Source organism: Myotis lucifugus, unplaced genomic scaffold, assembly GCF_000147115.1.
Source record: "Myotis lucifugus unplaced genomic scaffold, Myoluc2.0 scaffold_99, whole genome shotgun sequence".
In the NCBI taxonomy this organism is placed as follows: domain Eukaryota; kingdom Metazoa; phylum Chordata; class Mammalia; order Chiroptera; family Vespertilionidae; genus Myotis; species Myotis lucifugus.
In genome coordinates, this window is record NW_005871147.1 from 1,325,416 (window position 1) to 1,343,267 (window position 17,852).

A 17,852-nucleotide genomic window follows, 5' to 3' on the forward strand; every position below is an offset into this window, starting at 1 on the left:
TTGAATTGTCAAGCAGAAAACTAATCTAGAGTAATATTTATGCTTATGAGAAACAGGTGCCTTTGGAATACCTTCGTTTTTTCTTTTTTAAATAGTTCGTGGTTTCTTTATAGGAACTATTCCACCTTTTTTTCATTCAGTAGTTTTGGTTGCTCTTCATTTATTTTAGCTCATCCTATATAGTAAAAGCCTAATATGCTAAATAAGTATCTGGTCAGCCGTTCAACCAATCAAAGCGTAATATGCTAATGATATGTTAAGGATGCTCTGCTCGCTATGACGTGCACTGACCACCAGGGGGCAGACAGTCGACTGGTCGACCAGTCACTATGACATGCACTGACCACCAGGGGACAGATGCTCTGACTGGTAGATTAGCTTGCTGCTGGGATCTGGTTGATTGAGACTGAGCAAGACAGGCCAGACACGCCCTGGAGCTTTCCCATGGTCCCTCCCTGGCTGGCAAACCTTCCACGTCCCTCCCTGGCCCCAATCGTGCACTGGTGGAGTCCCTTGGCCTGGCCTGTGCCCTCTTGCAATCCGGGACCCCTCGGTGGATGTCAGAGAGCTGGTTTCGGCCCCATCCCACAGACCAGGTCAAGGGACCCCACTGGTGCACGAACTCATGCACCGGGCCTCTAGTCTTTTATAACTGTAGCACTTCTAGTTTGGTAATACTTAAGCCACATTTGTGACCAACTAAACTAAAAAGGCTGCATTGCTGCTGTTAACACAGTATAGTTTGGTTGGTAATATCATGTAAAATACCATATACTGTGATAAAGATTCCATATCTAAAAGATGCTAAATGGTAATAAGCCATATAGGCCAAAACATTCAAATGGAAGAAAGTGGAAGCTTGGGTCTGAGTCTCAGACCTTACGGCTATTGTTAGACTTTTTGTGGAAATAACTCTTGGGAAAGATAGCATGAGGGAAAAGGCCTCTGGTAAACCGGTCCCCTTCCCCTAACCCTTTTGATATTAACTTTTAAATTAAATTTGTAACTTTTAATACCACTCACTTGTGCTGATTTTCTCTGTGTCTTGTAGGGGTTGGTAGTTCTTGGAGAGGCGCCTCCTCCAGAGAATGCAACAGCAGACTTAGTTCTTAGTTCTGAGGTGAAGACAGATCATGGGAATGATAAATTGGTAAGTATAAATACAGAAAGGGGGAAATGAATGCGAATTCGGGGTGTAGCATGAGCATACAATTTATTCTATTAGAAGGATCCTTGCATTGGCTGGAAGAAGGGTAGTGTATCCCCTTTTATCCTTTCAGCATTTAAAGATGTGAATTCCTGAATATGGCAGTACATAGCTCCTCCTGCTGCTGTGTAGCTGACCTTAAGAGTTCAAAATTAGCTCCTAACTCTCAAGACAACACAGCCAGAGCATTGTGGCATTAGGGAGTGTTACTTGGAATCAGGAAAAAACATAGCTTTGACACCTTTGACAAGAAAGGCAACCTTTCTGGGCCACTATAAAATCAAAGGTTGGACTAGAGGTTTAATTCACATGCTGCATGCTCTCTATGGGTTACCCCTTTTAATTTTGTAACGAGGATAACACTGTCATTTTCTGTAATCTTCTGGGTCCAGTTTCTCTCAATGCCAACGTTAATGTCTTTTCGTTTTGATTTCCAAGAACACTTTTTCTTTCACTTTTTTACTTCCCTCAGAATGTCACTGGTTTTTATGAATATTTATATTTGCATTTCTTGACTTAAGTAATTTGTTAGAAATTCCAAAGTCCCATGACAATTATTTGGGAGGCTAGTAAGCAGGGCTAGCTCTTTAAATTGTGGGTTAAACTAGCTTGTCTTCTTGCATCTGCAGATCAACAAAGCTTGTTATCCTTTATCATTATCATTGTTAGCAGGAACTCATATGATATGGTGGAAACTAACTTTCCTAATGAGAGTGCTTAACTAAAGCCAGCCACTGATGCTAGGGGTAAATGCAAGACATTTAGAGATTGGTTGATGGTTCTTAACTGGAAAGTAGTTTTTTAAATCATTTGTGAACCTATTCTAGTGATTGTTCTAACCAGGATAAAACTTGTTACAGGTGAGAGAGAACATATTAGTGACTTGGAAGGTCAGCTGGTGATATGTTATTTATTGGAAACATGAGATTTGAAGTATATGTGATTCGGAGTCAGTTTTGCATAGACATTTATATATTTGCGTATAGTATTTAAGGATTCCAAAATTTTTCTGGTACTCTCTTGTACTCAGCACTTGTGAGGATAGGATATGACAGTGTCATTGTGTTACTCATTCTCATTGTTACATTTATACACATTCACATATGTGCACATGTGTGCCCCATTTATGGACTTGTCCCTTTTCCTACCTCACCATTCACTTGCATGTGTATGACCCATATTAGATTGTAAGATTCTTGAAGATCAAGACTATCTTCTTAATACCTGTTGTTGACCACAGTAGTTTCTACATTGTACAATAGATTGCTTTTTGATTCATTAAAGTTGATAATAAGTATGAAAACAAATATACACTGTCACTCTGTCTTCAAGGAGAGGTCAATCTTTAGAAAGTGCCTTTCTGAAGAAAACAGATGCCAACAGAAGGCATTACATTTCCATTTTATTGCAGCGATTTTCAATTGTTGTGCCCCAAGAAATGTTTTTTAATCCTCACCCGAAGATATGTATTCATTGATTTTTATTTATTTTTTATTTTTTAAATGTACTTTTATTGATTTCAGAGAGGAAGGGAGAGGGGGAGAGAGAGAGAAACATCAGTGATGAGAGAGAATCATTGATCGGCTGCCTCCTGCATGCCCCACACTGGGGATCAAGCCTGTAACCCGTGCATGTGCCCTGACTGGGAATCGAACCTCAACCTCCTGGTTCATAGGTTGACTCTCAACTACTGAGCCATGCCGGCCAGGCACTTCCTTTTTTTAAATGCCAAATATTTGCCAAGCATGCCTAATATGTCAGTTGCTACACAGTTTTTCATTGTAGGAGGGCACTTTAATTTTGCCTTTTTGTTACCCAGCTTTTTTTTTTTTTTTTGAAAAGTGATTTGTACCTTGACGTCTCAGTTTTATTGTAAAAAATGTTAGGTCACATTTGGCAGGGGCAGTTGTAAATTTTCATACTCATATTTAACTTCCCTAGTCCCCCCCCCACCCCCCCTCACTAAAATAGAACTATATATTTATATTACCCTTTCTTCCTCCCCAGTTTGAAGACTTGTGGTTTAAAAATATTGTCAGAGGTATTTTTTGTTTCGTTGGGTTGATTTTTGTGTTTTCATTTCTGAAACTCGCTGGGATTAACAACAAAAAAATACCCCAGGGTTGTTTTTTTTAAACTGTCAAAATATAGTTTCAAGAAGTTAGACAGAATTCTCAAAGAAATACATAGTAACTGACTAAGGTGGGAATGTTGGCTGGTAACAGTATCTTGATACTAGGTACTGATTTGTATATGTAGTCATTGAAAGGGAGAGTGCTGTAAAATAAGATTACTCAATAGCATACAAACTTTATTAATATCCTGCAGACTAATAGAGCCATAACCTTTGGAGTTATGTTTTCAACTAAATACAAATCAGCCCTAGCCTTTTTGTCTCAGTGAATAGAGTGTCAGCCTGCAGACCAAAGGGTCCTGGGTTCGATTCAGGTCAAGGGCACATACCTTGGTTGCAGGCTCCTCCCCAGGCTTAGGGCCTGGTCGGGGCTTGTGCAGGAGGCAATCAATTGATGTGTTTCTCTCACATTGATATTTCCCTCTCTCTCCCACTCTCCCTAAAAATTAATGGAAAAAATATCCTCAGGTGAGGATTAAAAAATAAACCATTCATTTTAGCTTGTTAATATTCTAAATATAAATATCCAACTTAAGGCATCTGGTCACTCATCAATTATAAGAGTAAGTAAAACAAAGTTAAATAATTGATGGAGAGTCATAATGACCTTTAGGTGGGCTTGTTAGATAATGTTCCAGTGTTACACTGAAAGGACACAATCATCTTTTTGCCTCATTTCCAAATTGAATGACTTTTTCAAAAAGAGAACACACACACCTATCTGCTTTGGTTATGAGCACAGTACAGATATTGCTGAAACTAAGTTATTTTATCTAGAAAAATTTTAAATCCTCACATGTGGATTTTTTTTTTTTTTTTTTTTTTTTTTGCCTTAGAGAGGGAGGGAAAGAGGGAGAGAGAGAGAAACATTGATCACTTGCCTTCTGTATGTGCTCTGAACGGGGACCGAACCCAGCACCTTTCTGTGCACAGGCCGATGCTCCAGCCAAATGAGCCATATCTGCCAAGGCTCAAATTAAGTTATTTTAAAGGAGCCCAACCTGTGAAAAAAAAACAGTGGATGCAGCCCTGGCTGGGTAGGTGGCTCAGTTCGTTGGAGCTTCATCCTGTATAGCAAGCATGCCAAACTCCTGGCCCACAGGCCACATGCGGCCCACAGTGAATATTTTTGCGGCCCAGCCAATATAATGGTATGTAAGAAACGTTTTAATAAAAAATCGTAACTTAATTTTTATAATATTCTGATATACATAATTATTAATTATTAATAACGCACTACAACATTCGCTAATGACTGATTACTATAATCGTGTTGCATTCATTTCCCTTACGCGCCTTATGTGCAGGCCCACCATTTCTCTTCACTAATACTAGCAGCGAATATTTTAGCAGCTGATTGCCACGTCATTAGTCTTGGACTGACTTGTTTGGTGTGCCCAACAGGAAAGTGTTGGTTGAATTATTTAAGATAGATTTTTAGTGTTGAGTAAAATACTTTATCAAAAGATTTGAACATCTTTATAACTACTTAATGTCACATTACTTTTCAAAAGAAAATCAGTATAACATTTAAGGCAATGAAGATGTGTGCCAATTTACCATAATTTTGGCATCATTAACTAATGTAATTGTTCAAGATATTTGTGATACCTTGGTACAGTGGTCGGCAAACTGCAGCTCAGCAAACTGCGGCTCGCGAGCCACATGCAGCTCTTTGGCACCTTGAGTGTGGCTCTTCCACAAAATAACGACTTCTGCGCATGAGCCACGAAGTTTCAATTGCACTGTACGTGCGCGTGTGCACATGGTATTTTGTGGAAGAGCCACACTCAAGGGGCCAAAGAGCCACATGTGGCTTGCGAGCCGCAGTTTGCCGACCACTGCCTTAGTAGATGTACAGGGTAGCTGAAGAAGAAGACGGACAGTTTCCCAGTGTTCACTCATTGTAGTATACTGGTATGTCTTACCTGTTTATATACTACTTTGATCTAACTTTTTTGATAATTTGTATTAAAACTTTTAAGTTATCTTCCCTTTCTTGATACTTGTCTATGACTGTTCTCAAGACGGCAGATCCTTGGGTGTTTTTCTCCTGTCGTTGAAAAGATAAAAACGAAATTGAGCAATATTTAATAGAATTTCAGCTCAAAATATTGGCTTTGTGCCCAGGCAGTGTGCCTCAGGGATTGAGCATCAACCTATGAACCAGGAGGTCACAGTTCAATTCCCAGTCAGGGCACATGCCTACGTTGTGGGCTCCATCCCCTGTGCGGGAGGCAGCTGATTAATGATTCTCTCGCATCATTGATGTTTCTCTCTCTCTCTCCCTTCCTCTCTGAAATAAAAAAAATAAAAAATATTGACTTTGGTATGCAGGAAGGAGAACTTAAGAACACGCGCTAAGTCATTCTAAATGTAAGGTGACAAGGAGCACAGCCATACTGTGGTATTCCAACAACTCACAGAGCTCACAGAGCTGAGGGATAACTGCATCTGTGGCTTTATTGCCTACTAGAGGCCTGGTGCACAAAATGCGTGCACTGGGAGGAGAGGTCCCTCAGCCTGGCCTGTGCCCTCAGTCTGGGAGTCCCGTGATGGATCAATCCAAAGAGGTAGGCCCTGCCTACCCGCTACAGCGCCGCCACAGGGTAGCCTGGGCCTCTCTCTTTGGGGCAATTGATTGCAGGGCTCTGTGATGGATCACCCCTGAAGAGGGAGGCCCCACCCACCCGCTGTAGCCCGCCGGTTGGTGGCCTGGGCCTCCCTCTTTGGGGCGATCATGGACCCCCCCCCCCCCAATTGATCGATCACCCCGCCAGCTGGTTCCCTGGGCCTCCCTTTGCAGGGCAATCATGGGGTGATGGCTGGACCCCTGACCAATCACATCGCACCTGCCTTGGCTGGCCTGGCGCCAGTGGGTGTCACAGCATGGTCGTCTGGATGGTCGTTCCGCTATTCGGCCGTTTGGTCAATTTGCATATTATGCTTTTATTATTATAGATACTTCAGAGACTCCATATGATTGACATCTCATGGCTAACCCTATCCCTTCTGAGCCTAGTAAATATATAATTTGCTTCAAAATATTTAAATTAAAACTTTCCAGATTCTTTCCACCTTCCTTTTTAAAATTTTTTTTACTGTTTCTAAGCATATATTAGATTTGTATAGTCCGAAGTTACTACCTGATAACATTGGGTAATTAGTTATTCATTGAGATTTTATTGGTTTTTTATTTTTAACACAAATATATATGTAATTTTGAACAAATTATGGTTTTCTGGAAACAGGCTTTCAGCAGACACTGAAGTTAAGTAGAAATAAGTCATTTAAATTTCCTCTTATTTGATTCAGTACTGAACTTACATATTCTTCTTGACCTTTAGTTGAAGATTCTTGTTACTTCTTATGTAATTGTTTTTGCTAACCTTTTGTTTCGTTGAATTGTTTAGGTCAGTGGTTGCCAACCCGTGGTCCGTGAGGTCCGAAAGGTGGGCAACCACTGGTTTAGGTCATTTCCCTCTCAGTAAGCACTTACTACTATTAGTCTGCTAAATATTATGATTCCACACACCCACTTCTCCCAAAGCAAAAGCTAATTAATTTTCTTTTTTTTCTTTAGTCATACAAATTTCATTTTTCAAGTTGTTCATCAGAAATTTTACATATTTTATTTAAATGAAATGGTGCTGTATTTCAGACTGGGTGCTGTTGGTTAAATGTTGTTGATAATATATTTTTGTTTTCTTTTCTTATTTCAGACTGAGTCTGTTTCTCAGCCACTGGAAAACCATGGTGCCTCTGGTCATTCTTCAGAGTCATTATCTACCAAATCATATGGAGCATTGAGACCTGTCAATGGAGTTATTAACACGTAAGTTATCTCTTCCACTTCTTACACTCAATATGCTTGTAAAAGAGCTCTTAAGTTATTCCTAGCCAGGGCTAACCCTGGTTTAAAGACAGAAACCTCATCACATAATAATATTGTGCACATCTTCTGCTGTAGCAAGTATAATTAGCATGCTAATGTATTTCCCTTTTACTTACTGACGCCTAAAATTGACTCATCATGTAGAAAAGTGAAAGGTCCTACAATTATTGTGAAACACTGTGATTGGTCATAGTGTTGGTAGAATTCCTCAGAAGTGTTTACATAAAATCCTCTATTCTAGAACAAATTAAATTCCTAAAGGTTACCAGTCATCAGCATCAGGAGATGAACTCCTGCTTCAGAATACTTATGTGTGTCTGTGGCTATTTACAAGTAGAGGAGGTTGAACCAATATTAGAGGCTTTGTTTCTGTGAGTCTTCTGAAAAGTGAGTATTATTCCTTCCTCTTGTGTAGGCTGCAGCCGGTCTTGGCAGACCACATTCCAGGTGACAACTCTGATGCTGAGGAACAATTACATAAAAAACAACGACTGAATCTAGTTTCTTCATCAACTGATGGCACCTGTGTGGCAGCCCGAACACGTCCTTTGCTGAGCTGTAAGAAACGGAGGCTTGTTCGACCCAACAGCATCGTTCCTCTTTCCAAGAAGGTTAGTACCAGTGAGGTTTGATCATTATTAAACCACTAGAGGCCTGGTGCACAAAAATTCGTGCACTGGGGTGGGGGGGGGGGGGGCGGGTCTCTCAGCCTGGCCTGCCCCCGTCACAGTCCGGGAGCCCTCAGGGGATGTCCTACTGACAGCTTAGTCCCACTCCCCATGGGAGCAGTCTGGCCTCTCTCTGTGGGAGGCGACCGGGCTGATCAGGGGAAGGCGCTGCCCCTATCACCCCGCTGCTGCTGCCACTGCCGGTCGCAGCAGCTGAGAGGCCTGAGCCCACGGCTGCCGTGAACCCCAGGCCTCACAGACGCTAAGGCTTTGTCCAGAATTAGCATATTACCCTTTTATTAGTATAGATAAGCCAGATGCTCAGAAGTTTTAGTCTTTTGACAATTTTGCTTCATTTAACTAATATTTTCCAAACTTGGCCAACCACCAAGGTTTCCTGGTGAGTTTTAAAAAATACTAGGCTCCTTAACCCTTGTTTCCCAGAGATTCTGATTCACTTGCTTTTGAGTTAGACCTGGAAATCTTGTTTTTAAAAAACAAAAAACTCCTAGGTGACTTTGCAGCCAGGTTTGGAAACTATCGGCTTAAGGTTTTTAATCGAAATGGGATAGAGGAAGTTGAAATGCTGCCATCAACATTTTGAAAAACATTGGTGTCTCTTCTCATTTGTACTGTTATCACTAAAAATGGTAACATAGAATGCTTTTCTTTTAAATACGAATTTCCATTAAAATTTCTAAATTGGTTGCTAAATGAATGTTTGCCTTGACAGAGAAAATGGAGATTGATTCACAACTATAGGAAGTTTGATTGCTGACTTTTCAAATAGCAGAGTTGGCTTTATCCCAAAACTAATGAAATAATACTCCAGTAAAATTAATATCATGTAATGGTTAAGAGTATTAACTTTGAAGAGGATAAACTTGGGTTAAAATCATGGCACTGCCACTAGTTTTGTGATTTGGAGCAAGTTAATACCTCCTCCAACACCCCCACTCTACCTCCAGCCTCTGAGATCTCATAGGATTATTTGAGTGTTAAATGAAATGCATGTAACTTGCTTATTGGGGTGTCTGGCTCATAAGTTACTAGTACAAAGTGACTGTTGCTGTTATTACTTGTTTTTGTTTGTTCATTCACTCATCCAAAAATATGTATTGAGCTCCTACAATGAGTTATATCTGTTCTGTGTACTGGGACTACACTAAACAAAAACAGACAAAAATCCTTAATCTCATGAAAAAAATAATAAATGGAGTTTACGTTATGTCCTATAATGTTAAGTGCTGGGGAGGAAAAAAATGCAGCAGAGGAAAGGAATGAGGAACATCTGGTTGTTCAGATGGAATTAAGCCTTGAGCATTCCAAGGCTTGTAGATAAGAAAGATAAGGAAGAGAGTAGGAGGAAGGAGTGGAGTGACTAGTGAAGTAGAAGGAAAACTAAGTGTGGTATGTGGAAGGCAAGTGAAGAAAGTGTTTCAGAGAGGAAGGAATGATCATGTCTTAGGTGCTGCAGATAGGTCAAGTTAGACAAAATTGAGAGTTGACCATTGTATATGATGGGGGTCAGGGTTGTTGGAGAACTTTATGAGCAGTTTTGTTAGAGGGAGAAGAGTGAATTCTGATCAGAGCAGATACAGGAGAGAATGGGAGGGAAGGAATTGAGGAAACTTGTAGATATACTATCAAAGAATGTTTTCTGTAAAGGTAGGCAGAGAAATAGCCTGTTTCAAGGGGAATCTTTCTTAAGATATAGCTGTTACAATACTTTTGCTGATGAGAAAAACTTATGACAAAGAAGACGGTAGAGAAGAGAATTGTTGGAACCATTAATATTTGGACAGCGGCTTTTCAGTACTTAGCTTATTTTGTTATAGTATGCATTTAAACTATATGATGTTACCATGATTTTTTTTTTTTAAGAAAAGTATTATAAGTGAAAATTAACTGTCAGGCTGTACAATTTCTCTCGTTTATTCTTCAGACTGCCTGAACTACCAAAATACCAGAAAAGAAAAGACTAAGATATTTTGCAGGTTTCTCATTAATATTTGAAGGTACACATACATTTTTAAAAAACAGTTGAGGCAAGGAAGAGACGCACAGAGCATACTAAAGACCCTTTGATTCCAATACCAATTTCTAAAACATTCATCCTGTCCTGGCCAGGTGGCTCAGTTGATTGAAGCATCGTCCTGTTCATCCCATACACCAAAAGCTTGTGGATTTGATTCCCGGTCAGTGCACATAAGTAGATTGCAGGTTCATCTGAATCTGCTGCAACTGATTAATGTTTCTCACATTGATGTTTCTCTCTCCCTCTTTCCCTCCCTTACCCCTCTCTTCCTCTCTTCCTCCCTCTCTCAAATCAATAAACATATCCTTGGGTGAGGATTAATAAGTAAGTAAAATAAATAAAACAATCATCCCGGCATATGTAAAAATAAGCTGCATGGAAAATAAATCAAAGAAATAAATTGAGTTTGGAAAATAAACCATTTGCTGGTTACAGCGAGAAATACTGGCTATAGTTGGAAATAAAGGCCATTCTCTCTATCTGGGTAATTTCCAGTTTCAGTTATATTTGCTTTTGAGCAAGCCTCTTGCCTTCTTTCATCTTTAGGGATTTGGTTTTGGTTATTTCCCTATAACATGATTTAAATGTAATATAAGGGGTGATCTTTTTTACTTGTCTATTTTGCCACCTGATTTTTTTCTTTTTAAGGGTCTAGTTCAGCCGTGGGCAAACTACGGCCCGCGGGCCGGATCTGGCCTGTTTGAAATGAATAAAACTAAAAAAAAAAAAAAAAAAAAGACCGTACCCTTTTATGTAATGATGTTTACTTTGAATTTATATTAGTTCACACAAACACTCCATCCATGCTTTTGTTCCCGCCCTCCGGTCCAGTTTAAGAACCCATTGTGGCCCTCGAGTCAAAAAGTTTGCCCACCCCTGGTCTAGTTAGTATGTTAGATGTTAGTGAATTAGCTAAGCCAGTAAAGAAATATTCAAGTGGGAAGTTTTTATAATATATGTCATGTTTATTTTGTGCCCTGCTGCTTCTGTAAGGTAGATGTTTATGACAATATAAAACACTAGAGGCCCGGTGCACAAAAATTTGTGCACTCGGGGGGGAGAGGGGGGTCCCTCAGCCCGGCCTGTGCCCTCTCGCAGTCTGGGACCCCTCAGGAGATAACGACCTGCTGGCTTAGGCCTGCTCCCGGGTGGCAGAGGGCAGGCCCAATCCCTAGGTGCAGCCCCTGGTCGGGCTCAGAGCAGGGCCGATCAGGGGATTGAGGAGCTCCCCCCTGTCACTCACAGAGTAGGGCCAATAGGGGAGTTGCGGCGCCGCCCCCTGTCACGCACAGAGCAGGGCCGATCAGGGGATTGAGGAGCTCCCCCCTGTCACTCACAGAGTAGGGCCAATAGGGGAGTTGGGGCGCTGCCCCCTGTCATGCACAGAGCAGGGCCCATCAGGGGGGTTGGGGCTCCGTACCCTGTCACACACAGAGCAGAGCCGATCAGGGGGTTGAGGAGCTCCCCCCTGTCATGCACAGAGCAGGGCCCATCAAGGGGTTGGGGAGCTCCCCCCTGTCACGCACAGAGCAGGGCCCATCAGGAGGTTGAGGAGCTCCCCCCTGTCACTCACAGAGTAGGGCCGATAAGGGGAGTTGGGGCACCGCCCCCTGTCAGGCACAGAGCAGGGCTGATCAGGGGGTTGGGGCGCCTTCCCCTGTCACGAACAGAGCAGGGCGGATAGGGAGGTTGTGGCCCCACCCCCTGTCACACACAGAGCCGCAGGGCGATCAGGGGGTTTGGGTGCTGCCCCCTGTCACGCTGATCCCGGTGCCGGGAGGCATATTACCCTTTTACTATATAGAATAGAGGCCTGCTTCACGGGTGGGGGCTGGCTGGTTTGCCCTGAAGGGTGTCCTGGATCAGGGTGGGGGTCCCCACTGGGGTGCCTGGCCAGTCTGGCTGAGGGGCTAAGGGCCGTTTTCAGGCTTGCGGGTGACTGAAGCTCCCAACCGCTCCTTTTTTTCTTTTCTTTTTTTTATTCTGGGCCAGCTTTAGCTCTGAGGCCTCGGCTGCTGAAAGCAGGTTTCTGACCTTTGTTTACCTTCTGTATTTGATACAATGTTGCGATCCGGCTGGCTGAAGTCCGGCTGAATAAAGCAGGTTTCTGGGGTTTTGTTTAGCTTCTGTATTTGCAACATAGTTGCTTAGAGTTGCAGCTGAGAGGCCGGCAAGTCAGGCGGGGAACGTTGGAGTCTGCCGTCACTGGAGCAAGCAAGCCTCCCTGTTCGCTTCAGTGCCTGGCTGCCGGCCGCCATCTTGGCTGGCGGTTAATTTGCATATCGCCCTGATTAGCCAATGGGAAGGGTAGCGGATGTACGGCTAATTACCATGTTTATCTTTTATTAGATAGGATTAGTTTCTAGATAGTGAGATTTTAGATCAAACAAATTTTAAAAATAAATCTGGGACCAGTGTTGGGTTGCTTTTTATTTTGTCAAGTGGAATGCTTTTATAAATTGGGTAAATCATATTACAGATGGCATTTTAAAAAGAAAAAATAATATGCCTTGAAATTTTGGGGTTGGACTTAGCACTTTTTAATTTTTAAAAAATAGCATTTCTTATCAAATGGTGTGGCAATGTTCTGGCATGATTTTATTATTTTATAGTCTGTTGGAAGAGTATAATTATATAGGAAGATTGCTTTGGGATAAATTTTCAAGTTAGCTTCTATAGAATTACCAGTGGGCCTCCACTTTTTCCTCTTACATCACACTTGAAGTCATATTGGACATTCTCTTAAGGCCTAGTGCCATGATATTTGTGGTTGAGGACTAAAGAACCAAAATAATTATGAGTTTGTATTAAAAGTGAATAATTTCATATCAAGTGGGATGTGTTCTTTTTTGATAGGGGATTCCTGTGATAGACTTTGGAGGCCCAACTTTGCAGTACTAATCTTTTGGGAAGAAGAAAGAGTGCCATGTAGAAAATTGTAGTTCCTTAGGAATTAAAGCTACTTAGAATACTCAGAAATCACCCAGTGCTTAGAACACAAACCTCTAAACTTTTATGAGTGTTTTATATATGCACCATACAATTTGAAAAATTGAGATTAAATAAATAAAAGTACAAGCTCTAATGAACTGTCCTCAAGACAAAAGAATTTGTAATGCTTTGAACTAATATTTTGTGATTAACAGAGAATGATGAATATAGCCTTACATTTTTAGATCTTTTCAAATTTACACATACAGAATTTTATAGAAAGCATTCTTAATTGTTAAGAATTATGTATCAGTGTTTATATCCATTTCTTAGTCTTACTTATATTTAGTCTTCTTTCTTGATTAACCTTTTTAGCAGTTTTTCTGTTTTAATAGTTATTTCAAAGACCAGTTCTTTGCTGTTAATTCCTTCTTCTTGTAGTCTTCTCACTCCCCCTCCCTTTTTTGCCTTTATTCAGATGGCTTAGTTAATTTTTCTGTTCTTTCTTTTATAATAATAAAAACATTTAACTTTTTAAATTTTCTTCTGAGGGTAGCTTTGGATGTCATTCCACAGCCTTTGATGTGGCAAGTGTTCCTTTTGCTATTTGTAGATTGCCTTTGAGTTTTTTAGTTATTTTCTCAAGAGTTAAGAATTGAGTTTCCAAATTCCAAATGGTTAGTTTTTCTTTTTAACTCTTTTGTTATTAATTACTAATTTTTGTAGCATTTTGGTTAATCTCTTCTTGGCCTTTTGGCTAAGATCAAGTGTATAGCATTTTGGTCAAAATGTTCTAGTAGTTTCTGCTAATATTTATAGTCCATTATGTGGGTTGTTTTTTTTTTTTTTAAATTTCATTGTTGTCTAGTATAAAGTTCTATATAATTATATCCTCATAGTTACAGCTTCTTTTTCCAGTAGTTGTTTTTGTCTTACATTCAACTTTTCTTTATATTAATGTTATACAGTATATGCTTTTTTCTCATTCATTTACTTTTAGGATTTTGTATTCTGTGTGTTTTTTGAAACATCATAGAAGAAGATTTAGGTGTTTCTTTTTAATGTCTTAAGATACTCTGTTTTATTAAATATAAATAGAGAATAGTTTTAATTTTATATTCAGTTTTGAAACTAGATTTAAGGGCTTATTTTTACTGTAATACTTTATTATTTACTGGCAGTCTTTTTTATACCTTCATGTGCCCATTTATTGAGTTCCTAATTTGGATTTTTAATTTTTCAGTGATTAGAGCAATAATTTCATCATGTTTCAAGTTTTCAGACCATAACCTTTGTCCCTGAAAACCCTGTTCCGCTTTCTTTTGGTGGGGGAAAAGAGCAATTGTTTATTCTGTTTTGGCATAGAATTAGACTGGTGTCAATCTACTTTTACTCCTTTGTATTGATAATTGATTCTATTCTGTGGTGCCCAATATGATAGCCACTACCCATGTGTAGCTTTTTAATATATTTTATTGATTTTTTTTTTTTTTACAGAGAGTAAGGGAGAGGGATAGAAAGTTAGAAACATCTACCAGCTGCCTCCTGCACACCCCCTACTGGGGATGTGCCCGCAACCAAGGTACATGCCCTTGACCAGAATTGAACCTGGGACCTTTCAGTACGCTCTATCCACTGAGCCAAACCGGTTAGGGCCCCACATGATGCTTTTTAAAATTAAGTTTAAAAATTCAGTACCTTATGGCACCCAGACACATTTCCAGGGTTCAGTTATCGCATGTGACTATAAGCTACCATATTTAGTTGCACAAATATAGACATTTCCATCATTGCAAAATATAGCTCTGTCTAGGTTTCTTCTATAATAGCTTTGGGTTTTGATTCCCTTAAATTTGTAGTTGCCTCTCTAAGTAACCAATTATCTATGTTATTTTTCTATTTTTATCTAGCTCTTACTACCTACTCTACATTATTGTGATCATTAAATTAGACCAGAGGCCCGATGCACGAAATTCGCGCAAGGGGCTCGGCCCTCGCAGTTGCAGCGGCTTGCCTCTGCCCTCACAGCCCCAGCTTCGTAGGGAATGTCGTCTGGAAGTCCGGTCTAATTAGCATTTTATGCTTTTATTATTATAGATAAGGGAAGTAATTGGCACAGTTTGGCTGCACATAATGAGTATTCAGATGTTAACTGTTAACTTTTCTCTGTTTTCTTTGGTTCTCATATAACGTAAAGGAAAAAGACAAGTTTGTTGCCTGTTTCCTATTCTAATTTCCTTTATCACCAGTTCTGATCTATAGTTGCTCTTAGATAGATTCTATTTCTGCTACAATAGGTTAAGATTTTCTTTTTTTTTTTCTTTTCAGATTTTATATTTTCTTTTTATGTCACTTATTGCCCTTTGCGCTTTCCCTGTTACTATATAATAAAGGCTATGTTGTCTTTTACCGTATTCTGTTGGAGATGCCAAAAGTTTCACTAATTGTTTGACCAAATTTTTTAATGGTTTTTCAGAGATATGTATATTCTTTCTGAATTTCTCAGATTTGCTTTCTTTTCCTTTGTTCTGCAGTAGTCTACTCGTGAATTTTTCTTTCTTTCATCATTTTTTAAAAGTAACTTGATCTATCCAGACTTTGTTTATCACTAGAAAAATTTAGTAACTCACTATTAGTTTCCTATCACAATTATGGAGGCTACAAGTCTGAAGTCAAAGTGTCAATCCTTGCTGCCTCTGAAGGCTCTAGGAAAATTCTTTCTTGCCACTTCCTGCTTCTAGTGTTGCCAGCAATTCTTAGCATTCCTTTCCTTGTGGCAGCATAATTTCTATCTCTGCCTCTGTCTTCACATGATCATCTTACTCTGTGTCTGTATCTCTGCTTCCTGCATTTTCACATGGTCTTATAAGGACACCAATCCTTGGATTTGAGTCCCACCCTAATCTATTATTACTTTCTATGTAACTACATCTGCACAAACCCAATCCTATATAATCCTATATAATAAAAGCCTAATATGCAAATTGTCCCCTCAACCAGGATTTCTACTGGAAGTTCCACCCAGAGTTCAACCTGGGGGTGGTGGGGCCAGCCGGCCAATCTTCCGCGGCCCCTCCCCTCGGCCGTGCATGCATTCGTGCACCAGGCCTCTAGTCTATAATAATAATAATAATAATAATAATAATAATAATAGCATAATGTGCTAATTAGACCGGATGACCTTCCGGACGAAGCCGGGGCCGTGAGGGAAGCCCGGCGTCCGGGTGCCTGCCGATGATTGGAGGGAAGCCTGGGTCCCAGGTGCCTGCCAGCAGCTGGGGGAAGGAAGGCCTAGTCTTGCACAAATTTTGTGCATCGGGCCTCTAGTTTACAAATAAGGCCACATTCTGTGGTTCTGGGTGGGCATGGATTTTGGGGCAGGGTCTGGAGAGGAGACACTATTCTACTCACTATACTGTCCTTTGTATGTTGTTCCTTGTCTCTGCTACATGGTAGTTGGATCATTTTCTCAATTTTAAATATGGAAGATGGGTTGATAGGTGCTATTCCCAATTCAATTCTTGTGTTTGCTCTAAAATAGTTGGACTTCCTTTACTCCCTTTGACTGTTTCCTGGGACTCTTGTGTTGCGTACCATTGAATTTATTGTGTGAAGAACTTCAGGTCCCTGTATAAGGAAAAGCTTAACTAGGTTTACCTGTCTCCTCCCCTAATTATTTTAATTCTGTGAAGTATAAAAAAATGAAGTAACAGATATCTATGTACATACTACCTTAAAAGTTAATATCTTGACTTTTTTTCACTTTATGTATTTTTTTAATAGTTATAAGAAAAATACAGATAAACAGTGTTCCTTTTATTTTCTGTTATCTCCTTCACCTGCTTTCTTCCTCATAGGCAACCACTATCTGAATTTTTTTGTGTTTGTGTGCGTATCTTTTTTTTTCTTTATTGAATAAGGTATTACATATATGTCCTTATCCCTCCTATTCCCCCCTGAATTATGTTTATATCTATTTTTTAAAATCCTTATTGTTGAAAGTATTACGTATGTCCCTCTTTTTCCTCCATTGACCCCTTCTAGCCTACTCCCTGCCCCAACTATCATGAATTTGGTATGTATACTCCCAGTTCAGGTTCTTATTTGTACTACATGTATCAATGAGCAGAATGCAGTATTGTTTCATTTAATGTTTGTACAAAAATGTATATATATATGTTGTCATGGTGTACATACTCTGCTACTTGGTTGGTGGGTTGTTTTTTGTTTGTTTGTTTTTTAAGTAGAGGCCTGGTGCGCGAATTCGTGCAGCAGTGGGGTCCCTCGGCCTGGCCTGCAGGATGAGGCCAAAACCGGCTCTTCGACATTCACCAAGGGGTCCCAGATTGTGAGAGGGTGCAGGCCAGACTGAGGGACTCCACTGGTGCACGATTGGGGCAAGCGAGGGACACAGGAGGCTGGCCAGCTGGGCAGAGACCATGGGAGGGCAACAGGGTGTATCTGGCCTGTCTTGCTTAGTCCTGATAGGCCAGACCCCAGCAGCAAGCTAACCTACCGGCTGCAGCATCTGCCCCCTGGTGGTCAGTGCATGTCAAAGTGAGCGGTTGAGTGGCCTTAGCATATCATTGGCATATTACACTTTGATTGGTTGAATGGATGACCGGACACTTAGCATATTAGGCTTTTATTATATAGGATTCACTGTTTTTCAAGATCTCTGTGTTGTCCTAGCTGGTTTGGCTCAGTGGGTCCCAGGTTATATTCTTGTCAAGGGTATGAACCTCTGTTGCTTGATACCCGGCCCTGGTCAGGTGCATGTGGTAGGCAACCAATCCGTTTCTCTCTCTCTCTCTCTCTCTCTCTCTCTCTCTCCCTCCCCCCCCCCCCCACCCCCACTACTCTCTCTAAAAATCAATGGGAAAATATCCTCAGATGAGGATTTTAAAGAAAAATCTCTGTGTTGGTATATTTGGTTTAAGTTCAGTTTTTTGTGGTTTTTTGTTTGTTTGTTTGTTTTT

General features: G+C 40.4%; 1 protein-coding gene across 8 annotated transcripts in view; it reads left to right on the forward strand.

Annotated features, from left to right (window-relative positions):
* Positions 1-17,852, forward strand: part of KANSL1 (KAT8 regulatory NSL complex subunit 1) — a 155,298-nt gene that overhangs the window by 111,233 nt on the left and 26,213 nt on the right. For 4 of the 8 annotated variants that reach the window (XM_023756785.1, XM_023756784.1, XM_023756786.1 and 1 more), the window contains exons 4-7: positions 1,052-1,150; positions 6,303-6,362; positions 7,064-7,176; positions 7,652-7,847. In XM_023756785.1, the coding sequence (XP_023612553.1) occupies positions 1,052-1,150; positions 6,303-6,362; positions 7,064-7,176; positions 7,652-7,847 (468 nt within the window). The remainder of the gene's footprint in view (positions 1-1,051; positions 1,151-6,302; positions 6,363-7,063; positions 7,177-7,651; positions 7,848-17,852) is intronic. The other 4 variants (XM_014458711.2, XM_006092188.2, XM_006092189.2 and 1 more) reach the window with 2 other exon arrangements.